This window comes from Mirounga leonina, unplaced genomic scaffold (genome assembly GCF_011800145.1).
Source record: "Mirounga leonina isolate KUSES-001 unplaced genomic scaffold, KU_Mleo_1.0 Mir_454, whole genome shotgun sequence".
Taxonomy (NCBI): Eukaryota; Metazoa; Chordata; class Mammalia; order Carnivora; family Phocidae; genus Mirounga; species Mirounga leonina.
The window spans coordinates 15,806,425-15,826,208 of record NW_023270763.1 but is presented as its reverse complement, the minus strand read 5'-3'; the positions used below and the strand labels follow the sequence as shown (position 1 = coordinate 15,826,208).

At 38.5% G+C, this 19,784-nt stretch overlaps 1 protein-coding gene and 1 pseudogene across 1 annotated transcript in view; one reads left to right on the top strand and one right to left on the bottom strand.

The window, feature by feature from the left end:
* SEPTIN14 (septin 14) overlaps positions 1-19,784 on the bottom strand; it is a 37,570-nt gene that overhangs the window by 14,837 nt on the left and 2,949 nt on the right. The window contains exons 2-3 of the mRNA XM_034988159.1: positions 13,727-13,913; positions 10,672-10,833 (exon numbers count right to left, since the gene is read on the bottom strand). Coding sequence (XP_034844050.1) covers positions 10,672-10,833; positions 13,727-13,913 — 349 coding nt within the window. The remainder of the gene's footprint in view (positions 1-10,671; positions 10,834-13,726; positions 13,914-19,784) is intronic.
* Positions 18,141-18,895, top strand: LOC117999212 (annotated as a pseudogene).

Genomic DNA, 19,784 nt, shown 5'->3' with positions numbered 1-19,784 from the left:
ATTCTTTCCTGCTTTGTCAAAGGTTAGTTGGCCATAGAGTTGAGAGTACTTTTCTGGGTTCTCTATTCTGTTCCATTGATCTATGTGTTTGTTTATGTGCCAGCACCATCATGTCTTGATGATTACAGTTTTGTAATATAGCTTGAAGTCTGGAAATGTGATGCCTCCAGCTTTGCATTTCTTTTCAACATTATTTTGACTATTTGGGGTCTTTTGTGGTTCCATACAAATTTTAGAATAGTTTGTTCTAAGCACGCTATCACTTTTAAATACAGAAGGTAGAATTGAAATTTAAGTCTAACTACAGGGTTTACCTTTCAAATATGATTTGAGGAGGAGTTAAGATGACAGAGGAATAGGGGGATCCTAAGCTTGCCTCATCCCTTGGACACAGCTAGATAATTATCAAAACAGTCTGAACACCCAAGAAATCAGAGGCCTGAAAGAACAAAACTGCAAGTCTACAAGTAGAAAAGCAAGCACCTCTGGAAGGTAGGAGGTGCGGAGTGGATTTAGGGGAGATAAGAACTTTGAGGACTGTGGAGGGGAGGGAGCCCTGCTTACAGAGACTCCACATGGTAGTATAAGCAACAGAGCATTACCCTGCTGTGTCCACCCTGAGAGATTATAATCTCTCTCCCCACCTCCCCCTCTTTTTTTTCTCTCTCTTCTTTTTTCTTTCATCTTATTGATTTGGATCATCTTGGCTTTAGTGGTGTATCTGTGGTAGCGTTCGACCACTTCAGATTTTTTCTACGGAGCATTTTGCTTGGGGCGTGGTTGATATTTTGGACTGTGTCCATTCCCTCAATGATCCCTCAACATAATGAGGAGGAGGAAGAACTCCCAACAAAGAAAAGAACCAGAGACAATGTCCTCTGCCACAGAACTAATGGATATAGATATAAGCACAATGGCAGAGACAGACTTCAGGATAGCAATCATGAAGTCAATAGCTAGGCTGAAGAAAAGCATTAGTGACAATATAGAATCTCTAAGGGCAGAAATGAGATCTAATCAGGCCGAAATTAAAAATGTTATGAACGAGATGCAGTCTAAACTGGATACTCTAACAGCCAGGGTGAGGCAGAAGAACAGATTAGAGATCTAGAAGATAAGCTGATAGAAAGGAAAGAAGCTGAGGAAGATAGGGATAGGCACTAGTAGCCTATGGAAATAGACTTAGAGAGATCAATGACACAATGAACATTCCAATGTCAGAATTATTAGTATCCCTAAGAGGGTGGAGAGAGAGAGGGCCAGAGGTGTAACTGAGCAAATCATAGCTGAGAACTTCCCTAATCTGGAAACAAGCATTTGTGTCTAAGAGGCAGAGAGGACCCCTCCAAAACCAATAAAAATATATCATATATATTATGTATATATATGATATATGACATATAATAGTGAAGCTTATAAATCTTAGAGCCAAGGAAGCCTATCCTGAGAGCAGCTAGGGGGAAGAGATTTCTTGCATAGAGAGGCAGGAACATCAGAATAACATCAGACCTATCCACAGAGACCTGGCAAGCCAGAAATGGCTAGCAAGACATATTCAGATGCTAAATGAGAAGAACATGCAGCCAAGAATACTTTATCCAGCAAGGCTGTCATTCAGAATGGACAGAGAGACAAAGAGCTTCCAGGACCAGCAGAAACTGAAAGAATATGTGACCACCAAGCCAGCCCTGCAAGAAACATTAAGGGGGGTTCTATAAAAGAAGAAAGATCCCAAGAGTAATATGCACCAAAAATTAACACAGACAATCTATAGAAACAGGGACTTTACAGGCAATACCATGGCACTAAATTCATATCTTTCAAAAGTTACTCTCAAAGTGAACAGCCTAAATGCACCCATGAAATGGCACAGGGTTTCAGATTGGAGAAAAAAGCAGGACCCATCCATATGCTGTCTACAAGAGACTCATTTTGAACCTAAAGACACATCCAGACCGAAAGTGAGGGGATGGAGAACCATTTATCATGGTAATGGCATTCAAAAAAGCTGGGGTAGCAATTCTCATAACAGACTAATTAGATTTTGAACCAAAACTGTAGTAAGAGATGTAGGGGGACACTATATCATACTTAAAGGGCCTATCCAACAAGAAAGTCTAACAATTGTAAATATCTATGCCCCCAACGGGAGCAGCAACTACATAAGCCAACTAATAACAAAAATAAAGAATCATATTGATAATAATACATTAATAGTAAGAGACATCATCGTAGATATATACAGAACATTCCACCCTAAAACAACAGAATACTCATTCTTCTCTAATGCACATGGAACTTTCTCCAGAATAGATCATATACCGGCTCACAAATCAGTACCAAAAGATGGGGGTTATTCCCTGCATATTTTCAGACCAAAGTGCTTTGAAACTGGAACTTAACCACAAGGAAAAATTTGGAAGGAATGCAAACGCTTGGAGGTTAAAAAGCATCCTGCTAAAGAATGGATGGGTCAACCAGGAGATTAAAGAGGAACTTAAACAATTCATGCAAACCAATGAAAATGAAAACACATTGGCTCAGAACCTAGGGTATACTGCAAAGGCAGTCCTTAGAGGGAAGTACATAGCCATCCATGCCTCTCTCAAAAAAGTAGAAATATCCCAAATGCACAAGCTAATCTTACAACTAAAGGATCTGGAGAAAGAACAGCAAATAAAGCCTAAACCAAGCAGGAAAAGAGAAATAATAAAGATTAGAGCAGAAATCAATGAAATAGAAACTAGAAGAACAGTAGAAGTGATCAATGAAACTAGAAATTCGTTTGTTGAAAGAATGAATAAGATCAATAAACATCTGTCCAGACTTACCCAAAAGAAAAGAGAATGGACCCAGATTAATAAAATCATGAATGAAAGGGGAGAAATTACAACCAGTACCAAGGAAATAGAGACAATTATTAGAACTTATTACCATCAGGTATATGCCAAAAGCTATGCAATCTGGAAAAAAATGGATGCTTTCCTGGAAACTTATAAACTACCAAGACTGAAACAGGAAGAGGTAGAACATCTGAACAGACAAGTAACCAGCAAGGAAATTGAAGCAGAAATCAGAAATCTCCCAAAAAACAAGAGTCCAGGGCCAGATGGCTTCCCAGGGGAATTCATTTAAAGAATGAAACATTTAAAGAAGAAATCATACCTATTCTACTGAAGCTGTTCCAAAAAATAGAAATGGAAGGAGAACTTCCAAACTTGTTCTATGAGGCCAGCATTAACTTGATTCCCAAACAAGACAAAGATCCCATCAAAAAGGAGAATTACAACCAATATCTCTGATGAGCATGGAGCCAAAATACTCACCAAGACACTAGCCAATAGGATCCAACAGTATATTGAAAGGATTATTCAGCATGACCAAGTGGGATTTATTCCTGGGATGCAAGAGTGGTTCAACATTCAGAAATCAATCAATGTGATAGAGCACATTAATAAAAGAAAAGACAAGAACCATACAATCCTCTCAATTGATGCAGAAAAAGCATTTGACAAAATACAGTATCCTTTATTGATGAAAACTCTTCAAAGTATAGGGATAGAGGGAACATACCTTAATATCATAAATCCATCTATGAAAAGCCCACAGTGAATATCATTCTCAATAGGGAAAAAAAGAGAGCTTTTCTCTTAAGGTCAGGAACATGACAGGGATGCCCACTCTCACCACTATTATTCAACATAGTACTAGAAGTCCTAGCAACAGCAATAAAACAACAAAAATAAATAAAAGGCATTCAAATTGGCAAAGAAGAAGTCAAACTCTCTCTTTTCACAGATGACATGATACTTTATGTGAAAAACCCAAAAGACTCCACCCCCAAATTACTAGAACTCGTACAGCAATTCAGCAACATGGCAGGATACAAAATCAATGCACAGAAATTAGTTGCATTTCTATGCACTAATAATGAGACTGAAGAAACAGAAATTTAAAAAAATCAACCCCATTTACAATAGCACCAAAAACCATAAGATACCTAGGAATAAACCTAACCAAAGAGGTAAAGGATCTATATTCTAGAAATCACAGAACACTTATGAAAGAAACTGAGGAAGACACAAAGAGATGGAAAAACATTCCATGCTCATGGATTGGAAGAATAAACATTGTGAAAATACCTATGCTGCCAGAGTAATCTACACTTTCAGTGCCATCCCCATCAAAATACCATTGGCATTTTTCACGGAGTTGGAACAAACAATCCTATAATTTGTATGGAATCAGAAAAACCCCGAATTGCCAGGGGATTGTTGAAAAAGAAAACCAAAGCTGGGGGTATCACAATGCTTGACTTAAAGCTATATTACAAAGCTGAGATCAAGGCAGCATGGTATTGGCACAAAAACAGACACATAGATCAATGGAACAGAGTAGAGTCTCCAGAAATGGACCCTCAACTCTGTGGTCAACTAATCTTCAACAAATCAGGAATGAATATCCAATGGAAAAAAAGTTCCTTCAACAAATGGTGTTGGGAAAGTTGAACAGCCACATGCAGAAGAATGAAACTAGACCATTCTCTTACACCATACACAAAGATAAATTAAAAATGGCTGAAAGACCTCAAAGTGAGACAGGAATCCATCAAAATCCTAGTGGAGAACATAGGCAGCAACCCCTTTAACATTGACCACAGCAACTTCTTTCAAGACATGTCTCTAAAGGCAAGGGAAACAAAAGCAAAAATGAACTATTGGGATTTCATCAAGATAAAAAGCCTTTGCACAGCAAAGGAAACAGTCAACAAAACTAAGAGGCAACCCACAGAATGGGAGAAGATATTTGCAAATGACATATCAGATAAAGGGCTGGTATCCAAGATCTATAAAGAACTTCTCAAACTCAACACCCAAAAAGCAAATAATTCAGTCAAAAAATGGGCAGAAGACATGAACAGACACTTCTCCAAAGAAGACATACAAATGGCTAACAGACACATGAAAAAATGTTCAACAACACTAGCCATCAGGGAAATACAAACCAAAACCACAATGAGATACCACCTTACACCAGTTAGAATCACAAAAATTAACAAGACAGCAAACAAGTGTTGGCCAGGATATGGAGAAAGGGGAACCCTCTTGCACTGTTGGTGTAAGCTGGTACAGCTACTCTGGAAAACAGTATGGAGGTGACTCTAGACATTAAAAATAGAGCTACCCTACTACTCAGCAATTGCACGACTAGTTATTTACCCCAAAAATACAGATGTAGTGAAAAGAAGGGCACATGCTCCCCAATGTTCATAGCAGCAATGTCTACAATGGCCAAACTGTGGAAGGAGCCAAGATGCCCTTCAACAGATGAATGGATAGAGAAGATGCAGTTCATATATACAATGGAATATTACTCAGCCATCAGAAAGGATGAATACCTACCATTTGCATCGACATAGATAGAATTGAAGGGGATTATGTTAAGTGAAATAAGTCAAGCAGAGAAAGACAATTATCATATGGTTTCATCATATGTGGAATATAAGGAATAGCATGGAGGACCACAGGGGAAGGGAGGGAATACTGAATGGAAAGAAATCAGAGAGGGAGACAAACCATGAGAGACTCTAGACCCTGGGAACCAAACTGAGGGTTACAGAAGGGAGGGAGGTGGGGGATCAGGTAACTGGGTGATAGATATTAGGCACGTGTGTGATGAGCACTGGGTGTTATACCCAACTCTTGAATCACTGAACACTACATCAATATTTTTGATGTACTATATGTTTGATAATTGAACATAATAAAAAATTTTAAATAATAAAAATAACAATATATTTTTTTCAATTAAAAAAAACAAAAAATAAAAAAAAACACTTGGTATTAGGATGTTCCTGCTGATCTTCTGGTGGAGGGTTCTGTTGTGCTGATTCTCAGGTGTCTTTGCCCTGTCCGAATCGCACCACCCTTGCCAGGAGGCCAGGCTCGTTGTGAATGCCTTCAGATTGCTCTACGTGGCTTTTGTTCCCTGAAAGCTTTCTCCACCACTTTAGAGGATGAAAATCAAAATTGCAATCTCCCAATCTCCAGCTGGGGATCTGAAATATTGCACCCCCCACCTCTTCAGTGAGTCTTCACAGAAAAGCAGTCATTCACTCTTGTCTCCCTGGTTTCCATCTACACTCTGTTCACCCAACCTGTGACCAAGCATTTTTATCTCAGGCTCCTGACCCCATTTTGAGTCTCCAAACTTTACAGACTCCTGTGGCATGCACTTTCACCACTCCCCCTGGGGGATAGAGAGGAGTCTTGCCACGGTTCTGCCTCTTGTTGGGCCCCTGCTTGGAGAGTGGTTGCCTGACCGGCCAAGGTTCATGGTTTATGGCAACACAGCTGAAAGCCCATTCCTGGGCTCTGTTTGTAGTCGGCTTCCCTACTCCAATGTTTGGGAACTCTGCAGCACTCAGGCACCCCCATTCTTTTTGTGACCCCAGGAATCCTGAGACCACACTGTTCCACCTAGGATTCTGCCCACTTTGCCACCTGAGTGCCTCAGACAGGAACATCCCTCACTGGAGCAGACCTCTAAAAGTTTTGATTTTGCACTCTACTGCTATATCACTTTCCAGTAGCCACCTTATGGAGGTTCCCTCCCTCTGCCCCCATGGTTTATCTTGATATTCGGCCTGGGATTCCTTGCAAAAAGTTGTTGGTTCTCTATTTGTAGAATTGCAGCAATTCTTTTCTTAGATCTCCAGTTGAGTTCACAGATGTTCAGAAAGATTTGATAGCTATGTAGATGAATTCCAGAGGCCAGACAAAATTAGGGCCCCCTACTCCTCTGCCATCTTCCTCTTAAATCTGTTACATTTGTATACACCATTAATGAAGCAGCAGATAAAGAAACCAAGGAATCAATCCCATTTGCAATTGCACCAAAAATGGTAAGATACCGAGGAATATATCTAACTAAAGAAGTAAAAAATCTATACTCTGAAAACAATAGGACACTTATGAAAGAAGTGAAAGAGGACACAAATAAATGGAAAAACATTCTGTGCTCATGGTTTTGAAGAACAAACATTGCTAAAATTTCGATACTACCCAAAGCAATCTACACATTTAATGCAATCTCTATCAAAATACTACCAGCGTTTTTCACAGAACTAGAACAACCAATCCTATAATTTGTACGGAACAAGAAAAGACTCCAAATAGCCAAACAATTGTGAAAAAGAAAAACAAAACTGAAGGCATCACGATTCTGGATTTTAAGCTACATTACAAAGCTGTAGCCATCAAGACAGTAAGGTACTGGGGTGCCTGGGTTGCTCAGTCAGTTAAGCATCTGCCTTCAGCTTAGGTCATGATGCCAGGGTCCTGGGTTCAAGCCCTGCATTGGGCTCCATGCTCAGTGGGGAGCCTGTTTCACCCTCTCTCTCTGCAGCTCCCCTTGCTGGTGTTCTCTCTCTGTCAAATAAATAAGTACAATCTTCAAAAAAAAAGACAATATGGTACTGAAACAAAAACAGACATATAGATCAATGGAACAGAACAGAGAACCCAGAAATGGACCCTCAAATCTATGGTCAACTAATCTTCAATAAAGCAGGAAAATATATCCAAAGGGAAAAAGACAGTCTCTTCAACAATGGTGCCAGGAAAACCGGGAAGCAACATGCAAAAGGATGAAACCAGACCACTTTCTTACACCATAAAACAAAAATAAATTAAAAATGGATGAAAGACTTAAATGTGAGACAGGAATCCATCAAAATCCTAGAGGAGAACACAGGCAGAAACCTCTTTGACCTCAGCCTTGCAACTTCTTATTAGATACATCGCCTGAGGCAAGGGAAACAAAAGCAGAAGTGAATTATTGAGACTTTATCAAGATAAAAAGCTTCTGCACAGCAAAGGAAACCATCAACAAAACTAAAAGGCAAGCAACGGAATGGGAGAAGATATTTGCAAATGACATATCTGATAAAGGGTTAGTATCCAAAACCTATAAAGTACTTATTAAATTCAACAATCAAAAAACAAATAATCCAGTTAAGAACTGGACAGAAGACAAAAATAGACACTTTTCCAAAGAACATACAAATGACTAACAGGCACATGAAAAGATGCTCAATGTAAGTTATCATCAGGGAAATGCAAATCAAAACCATGATGATATACCACCTCACACCTGCCAGAATGGCTAAAATTAACAACACAAGAAACAAGAGGTGTTGACAAGGATGTGGAGAAAGGGGAACCTTCTTGCACCATTGATGGAAATGCGAACTGGTGCAGTCATTCTGGAGAACTGTATGGAGGTTCCCTCAAAAAGTTAAAAATAGAACTGCCCTAAGATCCAGTAATTACACTGCTAGGTATGTACCCAAAGGATACAGAAATACTGATTTGAAGGGGTACATACACCCCAATGTTTTGTAGCAGCATTATCAACAATAGCCAAACTATGAAGAGAGCCCAAATGTCCATTGAATGTCCACTGAATGATGAATGGATAGAGAAGGTGTGATATATATATATAATGGAATGTTACTCAGCCATCAAAAAATGAAATCTTAACATTTGCAATGACGTGGAAAGAAATAGAGGGTATTATGCTAAGCAAAATAAGTCAGCCAGAGAAAGACAAATAGCATATGATTTCACTCATGTAGAATTCAAGAAACAAAACAGATAAACAGAGGGGAAGGGAAGGAAAAATAAAATAAGACAAAATCAGAGATGGAAACAAACCATGAGACTCTTAACTATAGGAAACAAACAGGGTTGCTGGAGGGGAGGTGGGTGGAGGGATGGGGTAACTGGGGGGTGGGCATTAAAAAGGGCACATGATGTAATGAGCATTGGGTGTTACATGCAACTGAACTCACTAAACTCTACCTCTGAAACTAATAATACATTATATGTTATTTAATTGATTTTAAATTTTAAAAAAAGAAAAAAGAAAAATTTCAAATCTACAACCTAACCATTAATTTTAAGACACTAAAAAAAAAGAAGAAAGATCTAAACCTAAAGCAGGCAGAAGGAAGGAAATAATACTGGGTAAAGTGTGAATTAATGAAATAAGGAACAGTAAAATATAGAAAAATCAAAGATATTAAAAGTGGGTTCTTTGAATAGATCAACAAAATTGACCAACCTTTAGCCAGATCAACCAAGATAAAAAGAAGAGACTCAAGTTACTAGAATCAGAAATGAGACACATTACCACCAACATTGCAGAAATAAAAATAATCATAAATGAATACTATGAATAACAGCACACCAACAAATCAGAAAACTAAATAAAATGGGTATTTACTCATTTCTCCACTGATGGTATACAAACTTAAAAAACACATATAAAGATGCTCAACTTCAGTAATCATTAGGAAAATTCAAATCAAAAGTACAGTGAGATACCAGCTCACATCCATTAAGACTAGCTATTATTTAAGGAAAAAAAAAAAGCAGCAGCATTGGCTAGGATGTAGATAAACTGTAGTTGATAATAAAACAGTGTGACAGTTCTCCAAAAAATTAAACAGAATTCCATAAAATCTAACAATTCCACTTCTTGGAAGGTACTCAAAGTAATTAAAAGCAGGACTCAAAGAGATATCTGTACAGACATTAAAGGACAAATATTGTATAATTCTGTTTTCAGGAACTACCTCGAATAGTCAAATTTATAGACAGAAAGTACAATGGTGGTTTCCATGGGCTGAGGGGAGGGGTGATGTAGAGTTACTGTTTCTCAGATAAAGGCTTTTAGTTTTGCAAGGTGGGAAAACAGTTCTGTGGATAGATGGTGATGATGGGAGCACAAAAATGTGAATGATGAATACCACTCCACTGTACACTGTAGAATATTTAAGATGGTAAATTTCATGTTATGTGTATTTTCCATAATTTTTTAAACTCTTAGAAGAAAACATAAATATTTATTACTTTGGATTTGACAAAATATTCTTAGATATGACACCAAAAATATAAACAACAACAACAACAAATAGATAAATTGGACTTCATCAAAATTAAATCTTCTGTGTTTCAAATGATAGCAAAAAGAAAGGAAATGACCAACAGCTTGGGAGAAAAATATTTCCAAGTTATATGTCTCATTGGGAACTTATATCCAGAATACATAAAGAATTTACAATTCAATGATAAAAAGACAAAAGCTCACTTAAAATGGATCTTTTTTTCCATTTTCCAGATCCTTATAAAATGGATATAAGCAAACATTTCTCCTGGGAAGATATGCTAATAGCCAATAAGTACATAAAGAGACTAAATATCATTAATTCTATTCATATGATATGTCCAGAACAGAGAAATCATCTACAGAGAGGGAAGTTGATTAGTGGTTGCCTCTGGTTGGTGAGGAGATCTGACAGGGAGGAGAGGAGAGGAAAGGAGAGGAGAGGAGAGGAAAGGAGAGGAGAGGTGAGGAGAGGAGAGGGGAGGGGAGGGGAGGGGAGGGGAGGGGAGAAGAAGAGAGAAAGAAAGAAAGGTGGGTGGGAAGGAGGGAGGGAAGGGGTGAAGGGGAGGGGAGGGGAGGAGAGAAAAGAGATTTCCCACAATAGATTTTAAAGTCTCTTTGTCAGATACAAGTTACAATTTATTACTAATATTGTTACTTACAAATTATATTTTTATTCCCACACAAAATAGAATTGATATTCAATAGTTAAAAGCTTACATTCATTGAGGAGTTCATCTTAGCAATAGTTTCATCATCTGTTGGAAACTGATATATCTGGATGCCATTACTAACCAATTCACTCATTATTTTACACTTGAATTTCTGTAAATCATTTTTAGAAATTGTATCTGCTTTGGCAATCAATGGTACAATGTTCACCTGTAAATAAAGAAGCAAACAAAATCTCACCATTGAGGATTTGTTGTTAATCCTGGAATTTTTATGTCAAAACCTCACAAGCTCTGACAATAAATTTTTACAACTAGATAATCACTGGCTACTACCATACCTTCTTCACAAAATGGCTTTCCAAAATAATCATTACTTTTGAAGATTAATCTTTTATCAGAAATCAGGTTTAGAAGTTTCAAATTTCTTTTCTCAAACTTTCTTACACTTTCAACACATTTGGAGTTAGTAAAATGTAAGTAGTAGAATAAGATAGTCAAATTAATTCATTATCAATTTAATTTCTTAAACTGAGTACTAAAAGTCAGAAGAGTCTTTCGTCAATATTGTACACTAAATTAATTTTGTCCTTCTACATATCATTCATTTTCATCACCTTCTCCATAAATCCATCTTTGTAGATATATTTGCTTGTGTTTTCCAAAGGTCACCTAAAATCATAGACCCTTTTTTGTACCATACTCTGAAGACTGAGTCTATGTGTATGTGTGTATAATACCTTGCTTACAAATATCTTCATTTGTAATTTGTAAAAAGGTACTATTTCCGTATTGCATATTTGAGGTTGAAATTTTATTCATAAACTTTTCTTCCTAGTTCTACAATATGATCACTCCTGTCTCCATGCATTTACATTTTAATAATTAAACTTTGTAGAAATTAAAAATGTGCAAAATTATAAAATATTTTATTACTGTTAAAGTACCTTATTAAATCATAGCTACATAATGTCAAGTTCTGTGATATAGTAAGAGTGCATAAAAGTCAGTTCTAGGTATATTGTTTTTGTTTTAGATTTTTCAAAGTACATTTAAAAAAATCCTTGTACAAATCTAGGGCCTCAATATAACACTGATGTTCAAATTTTTATCTAATTTTAGAATCTTAAATAATACCTTCCACAGTAAAAAGCACACAACTACTAAGGTAGGTTCAAGTCTAACATAAATATCTTGGATTGTATTGCTGAGAAAGCTATCTTCTAATGATAGTAAAACCTTAACACATAACAAATGGAAATTTTCCATGTTAATAATTCTTTAGGTGTTCAGATTTGAGGAATGAAAGTCACTTATTGCAGAAGGGAACTAGGCAACCTAGAGGAGAAGACAACAGACACACACACACCACTGCTCACCCCTTTATGTAATGTTCCTGTAAAAAAAAAATAGTAATTTTCTATATCTGGAAATTGTTTAATGATAAGAGCTACCCATAAAATTAAAAATAAAACTGTGTGTCCCTGGCAATTAAATATAGTAATACTCAAGAAATTGAGGCAGCTCTTGATTTTAACTAGAAATCTAACTTCTTTCAACAACTTGGTGACATACAAGATTAGGTACAATTTTTTTTTCCAGTTTGAACAATACATAGCAAAGGTCGGGCCTTCTTTGATAAAAACAAACCAAATTTTAGAACTTTTTCTCTCTTCAACTTAAGAAAGTGTAGAAAAGAACACATGACATAAAAGTTTCTTTCACATGTATATTTACCCTCCATTGGAAAAAATATATACATACATATTACATTCTGAATACTCTGTGATAGGACCACTAGCCAGGATCATGAAAACTTCATGATAGTCAGATTAATTCATTATCAATTTAATTTCTTGAACTGAGTACTAAAAGTCAGAAGAGACTTTCATCAATACTGTACACTAAATTAATTTAGTCGTACCACACAATCAGTGGTAACAGGTAATGTTAATGGGATTGTTTTATACTACTGTAGAATGAATTCAATTTTAAAAATACAGCCAAATTACCACAACTCTGTGACTTTAATCACAAAAAAACCATAAATTTTTATTTTAATATTTTTTAACCTTTATCTTATTTTCCTAATACATACCTAATTAAATTTTTCTGGAAAGCAAACTAAGGTTGAAATTTATCAAATGCTATTATGTGCTGAATGTATCATCCCTCCCCAGTGCATATGTTGAGACCCTAACCCCCAGTATCTCAGAACAAGACTCTTTAAAGAGGTGATTAAGTGAAAATAAAGTCATTAGAATAGGCCCTAATCCAATGAGACTGGTGTGCTTATAAGAAGAGGAAACACAGACATATAGAAACATCAGATATGGGGCGCCTGGGTGGCTCAGTTGGTAAAGCGGCTGCCTTCGGCTCGGGTCATGATCCTGGAGTCCTGGGATCGAGTCCCGCGTTGGGCTCCCTGCTCGGCAGGGAGTCTGCTTCTCCCTCTGACCCTCCTCCCTCTCATGCTCTCTGTCTCTCATTCTCTCTCTCGCAAATAAATAAAATCTTAAAAAAAAAAAAAAGAAACATCAGATATGTGCAGAGGAAAGACCATGTGAGGACATGGTGAGAAGGCAGCCATCTATCACTCAAAAAAAGAGGTTTTAGAAGAAAAAAAACCTTGGTGGCATCTTCATCTTGGACTTCTACTTCCCATAACTGTGAGAAAATTAATTTCTGTTGTTTGAACTACTAAGTTTGTGGTATGTTGCAGTTGCAATGTCATCCCTTGGAAACTAAGAGCAGTGCTTTAAAGATTAACAGAAAAAATTATGTTTGGGGGTGCCTGGATGGCTCAGTTGGCTAAGTGTCTGCCTTCAGCTCAGGTCGTGATCCCAGGGTCCTGGGATCAAGCCCTGAGTTGGGCTTCCCGTTCAGAGGGAAGCCTGCATCTCCCTCTCTCCTGCCTGCTGCTCCCCCTGCTTGCACTATCTCCCTCTCTCTGTCAAATAAATAAATAAAATCTTCTTAAAAAAGAAAAATTATATTTTAACATATTAAAATTAACAAGTTCTTGTATGCAAATACCTTCAAATTATATATTATCACAAAATAATTATCAAATCTTGATAGACTGATGGATTTATCTAACACACCTTACTGTCAATGTTCTTCATAGTTAATAGATCAAGGGCCTTCAGAGAATGTCCTGTAGGTGAAATGAAGTAAAGGCACACATGTATACGGGAATCATGGTAGTCAATGAAGGAACGTTTAATTTTCAATTCTTCTTGAAAATAGGCCTCAAATTGAGCATCTACATAGTCAACTACAGGCTGATAGCTGAAAAAAAAAAAAGATTATTTCAACAGATTAGCATGACGGATTAATAACACCTATAGTCTGTCTTTTCACCATTTAATAAATCGTTAATATGGGGGAGCTTGGGATGATGGTGGAGTAGAAAGACACTGGGCTCACCACATCCCATGTTTACAAATAAATATCATCCACATCCAAGTCAATAAATCAGAGATCCAAAGACTGGCAAAACAAATTTCACAACTAAATATAGAGAAGAAGTTGCATCTAGGGCATGTAGGTGGCTCAGTAGGTTAAGCATCTGCCTTCAGCTTGGGTCATGATCCCAGGGTCCTGGGATCAAGCTCCACGTTGGGCTCCCTGCTCAGCAGGAAGACTGCTTGTCCCTCTCTCTCCCCCTCTGCCCCTCCCTCTGCTTGTGCTCTCTCTCTTAAATGAATAAATAAAATCTTTAAAAAAAAGAAGAAGAAGAAGAAGAAGAAGAAGAAGAAGAAGAAGAAGAAGAAGAAGAAGAAGAAGAAGAAGAAGAAGAAGCTGCATCTGAACGTTTAGGAAGGTCAGAAAGGTAGAGGAAGACTGGGAGGGAGCTGCATGTGCAGAGAGGGGAGACAAATAGGTCCTTGCACCACGGAGCTCGCAGAGGGAAGACAAATCCCCATATCTTTTGGTTTTAAAAACCAGAGGAGCTGAATTCCATGAGTTTGTATAACCACTGGGATTTGGAACCTGGAGCTTTAAATGCCAGCTGACTCAGCACTGGGCAAGCCCAGAGGGCTGGTAATAGCTGTAACAGCTGTGTCACTACCCTTAAGAGACAGCAGCCTGTGCATTGAGGTAATATTAAAAAAAAGGCAGTCTACAAAATGCTGAGGGCAAACAGGAGACACATCTGTTTTTACTGATTTCAGAGCATGTTGGAGATTTCCCTGAAAACGAGGGAGCTGGCAGGTGCCACTTTCCATCATAAACACAGGGCCATCTGCAGGACCCTGGGCTGCACAGACACTAGCTAACTAACTTATTAGCAATGTGCCATGCCCACAAGTTCTCCTGAGGACTCCCACACTCCAATGCTGCTAGCCTCAGCCCTGGGCTCAGGGAAAATTTCATTAAGTTGCATACGGGCCCTGCCCAGCTGCTGGGTTCCCAGTCACCATTGCACACCTGACTCAGCTATGCCCACCTATCACCACACACAGTGCCCAGCAACCCACAGCCTCTCACACTGAAGTCCAGCCCCCAGCTGCCCCTGCACTTCAAGGGATCCAGCATAAGACTATTGCATAAAGAAAATTTTGCTAAAGCTGCTGCCCCCTCCCCAAGTTCTTCAGCAGGTGTAACCCCTAAGAGCTGCCTTGCCTAGGTCTCACTAACATCACAGAGAACAAGCACAGCCCACAATAGGCAGAGAGTCAGTGCAGGAGACTGAACTGAAAGGAAAAGTGACTCAGACACAAAAGCAGGATGTAAGCAACACACATAGGATACTCTACTGAAGTGTCAGTTTCCAGTACACAGGGGACACTGCACAGGGCCTTTTCATAAAGTCACTACTTTCAAGAAGAGAAGACATAGCTGACATTCTTAACACACACAAACAGACACCAAGAGGTAGGCAAAATGAGGAGACAGAGGAACTTACGCAAATTGAAAGAATAGGACAAGGCCACAGCCCATTCAAAGCAAAACAAATAAACATGCCTGATAGAGAATTTAAAGCAATGATTATGAGGATTCACTGGAATTGAGAAAAGAGTGCAAGACATGAGTAAGAACCTTAACAAAGAGATAAGGAACAAACAACAGAGCCAAAGGGCACAATAAACTAAAAGAGAAACATGCTTGATGGAATGAACGGAAGAAAGGAAGAAGCAGAGGAATGAATTAGTGACCCAAAAGACAGTAATGGAAGAAAGTAACCAAGCTGAACAAAAGAGAAAAAAAAAAGAATTATGCAAAAGGAAAATAGACTTATGGAACTCAGTGACTCCATCAAACATAGTATCATCCATAGTATAGAACTCCCAGAAGAAGAAGAGAGAAAGGGGGCAGAAAATTTATTTCAAGAAATAATACCTGAAAACTTCCCTAACCTGGGGGAAAAAACAGACATATTCAGATCCAGGAGGCATGGAAAACTGCCATCAAAATCAACAAAAGTGGGGGGGAGGACAAAGATGGCAGAGGAGTAGGAGACCTAAATTACCTCTGGTCCCAGGAATTCAGCTAGATAGGGATCAAACCACACTGAACACCTACGAACTCAACAGGAGATCGAAGAAAAGAATAGCAGCAACTCTCTAATCAGAAAAGCAACCACTTTCTGGAAGGTAGGACGTGCGGAGAAGTGAATCCGAGGCGATATTCAGGAGGATAGACGGCAGGGGAGGGGCCTCCATCAGCCGCTTCTGGCAAGTGACAGAGCAGTGGAGCACAAATTTGGAACTTTTAGAAGCTGCTCCGCTGAGGGACGTCCCTCCAGTGGCTAAGCAGGGGGTGGAACCCTCGCGGGGCCAGTGTGGTCTCAGGACCCTTGGGGTCACAGGAAGACCGGGGGTGCCTGAGTGGAGCAGAGCTCCCGGGTATCGGAGCGGGGAAGCCGGCTGCAGAGAGGGAGCCCAGGCGCGGGCGCTCAGCTCAGGGTTGCCTTAAACCGTGATCCACAGCACAGTCGGGCCCACTGCTCCTCCAGCAGGGACCCAACAAGCGGCAGATCCGGGGAGACTCTCCTTCCTCCCCCGGGAGGAGCAGTGCGGGAGTGCACCGCAGGTATCTGCTGGGTTTGGAGACTCCACATGGGGTCTGGTGCCAGAGATAGAAACGCTCGGTCACAGGCCGGGTGAACACGGAATGTGACCGGAGACCAGGGAGATGGGAGTGACTGCTTTTCTCTGGGGGGCACTGAGGAGCAGGGCCCCGAGTTCTCGGCTCCTCTGGGGCGGAGATAGGGAGGCCACCATTTTCACTCTCTGCCTCCAAAGCTGTACAGAAAGATTGCAGGGAACAAAAGCTCCCAAGAGCAAAGCCCAGCAGATTACTTAGCCCTACCGGGCCAGAGTGGGGCAATTCTGCCTCCCGCAAAGACATTTGGGAACCACGGCAACAGGCCCCTCCCCCAGAAGATCAGCAAGAACAGCTAGCCAAGACCAAGTTTACCAATCAATGAGAACGGCAGAACTCCAGCGCTAGGGTAATACTGCACATAGAATTCATGGCTTTTCCCCCATGATTCTTTAGTCTTTCAAAGTTAATTTTTTTTTAACTTTCTTTATCCTTTTTTTTTTTTTGAATTTTTCTTTTTCCCTTTTTCATCCAAAATCTTACCAATCCCTTTTTTAAAAAATCTTTTATTTTTCATTTTTAGAATCATATTCTATCCCTTCATAGTAGTTAACCTTATTTTTGGTTTATATATATAAGTTGTTCTCTCTTTAAAATTTTGGGATACAGTTTCTTCTAACAGACCAAAATATACCCTAAATCTTTAGTGTATGGCTTTGTTCTAGTCTCCTGCCTGATCACATTCTCTCCCCCTTTTTTTTTTAAATCCTCTTCTTTCTTTTTTCAACCAACTTCTTATCTTATCAATTCCTTTTATAAAATCTTCTATAATTTTCATCTTTCCAGTCATAGTCTATCCCTTCATCGTATTTACCCTTATTTTTGTACATATATAAGTTTTTTTTTCTTTAAAGTTTTGGGAGACACTTTCTTCTAACAGAACAAAATATGCCCAAAATCTAATGTGTGGCACTGATCTATGCACCAGCCTGATAATATTTGATCATATTCTGTTTTTATTTTTTGTTTGTTAGTGTTTTTTTTTTAATCTTTTTCTTTTTCTTTTTTTTTTCTTTCTCTTTTCTTTCTTTCCCTTTCTTTTTCCCCAGTTTCAGGTCTCTTCTGATTTGTTTAGTGTATATTTTTCTGGGGTTGTTGTTACCCTGTTAGCATTTTATTCTCTCATTCATCTATTCTCCTCTGGACAAAATCACAAGGCGGAAAAAATCATCTCAAAAAAAAGAACAAGAGGCAGTACCGACTGCCAGGGACCTAATCAATACAGACATTAGTAATGTCGGAACTAGAGTTCAGAATGATGATTTTAAAGATACTAGCTGGGCTTGAAAAAAGCATGGAAGATATTAGAGAAACCCTTTCTAGAGAAATAAAAGGACTAAAATCTAATCAAGTTGAAATTAAAAAGGCTATTAATGAGGTCCAATAAAAAATGGAGGCTCTAATATAAAGGCAAGAAAACTAGATGTATATTTTGAATATGAAGAAAAAATAATGAACAAAACTACTCTGGATAAATCTCTTCTAGATATAATATCAGACCCTGATGCAGGAACTCCAGAAGATAAAATGAAGCTGTTTCTTATTTATTATATAAATGCACAGCAAGCACCCCCTGAGGCTGATTTGGAGCAATACAAAAAAGCTTTAATTGATGCAGGATGCAACCTTAATCCCTTACAATATATCAAACAGTGGAAGGCTTTCGCCAAGATGGCTTCAGCTCCTGCCAGCTATGGTAACACTACCACTAAACCAATGGGTCTCTTATCACGAGTCATGAATACAGGATCACAGTTTGTTATGGAAGGAGTGAAGAACCTGATATTGAAATAGCAAAATCTACCTGTTACTCGTATTTTAGACAATCTCATGGAGATGAAGTCAAACCCTGAAACTGATGATTATAGATACTTTGATCCCAAAATGCTGTGGGGCAATGACAGCTCAGTTCCAAGGAACAAAATCCATTCCAGGAGGCAATTGTTTTTGTGGTGGGAGGAGGCAACTACATTGAATACCAAAATCTTGTTGACTATATAAAGGGGAAACAAAGCAAACACATTTTATATGGCTGCAGTGAACTTTTTAATGCTACACAGTTCATAAAACAGCTGTCACAACTTGGACAGAAATAACACAGAAGAACCTTAATACGAGTCTACTCAGATAAATGTAAAAAGACAAGTCAAAAGAGCCATATGTTTTCTTCTTCATATCAGTGTCCTAACAGTGAAACTTAGAGTTAATTTTTAAGGAAATTCTATACTTAATATAATGTGTACTAATTAAAAGAATAAAGTATTTCAGAAATAAATTTTTAAAATTGTAAAAAAAAAAAAAAATGGAGGCTCTAACTGCTAGGATAATGAGGCAGAAGAGAGAATTAGTGATATAGAAGACCAAATGACGGAAAATAAGCTGAGAAAAAGAGAGATAAACAACTACTGGATCACGAGGGCAGAATTTGAGAGGTAAGTGATACCATAAGATGAAAAAATATTAGAATAATTGGGATCCCAGAAGAAGAAGAAACAGAGAGAGGGACAGAAGGTATATTGGAGCAAATTATAGCAGAGAACTTCCCTAATTTGGGGAAGGAAACAGGCATCAAAATCCAGGAGGCACAGAGAACCCCCTCAAAATCAATAAAAATGGGTCAACACCCTGACATCTAATAGTAAAACTTACGAGTCTCAGAGACAAAGAGAAAATCCTGAAAGCAGCTCGGGAGAAGAGATCTGTAACCTAAAATGGTAGAAACATTAGATTGGCAACAAACCTATCCACAGAGACCTGGCAGGCCAGAAAGGACTGGCATGATATATTCAGGACACTAAACGAGAAAAATATGCAGCCAAGAATACTATATCCAGCTAGGCTGTCATTGAAAATAGCAGGAGAGATAAAAAGCTTCCAGGACAAACAAAAACTAAAAGAATTTGCAAACGCCAAACCAGCCCTACAAGAAATATTGAAAGGGGTCCTCTAAGCAAAGAGAGAGCCCAAAAGTAACATAGACCAGAAAGGAACATGGGCAATATACAGTAACACTCACCTTACAGACAGTACAATGGCACTAAATTCCTATCT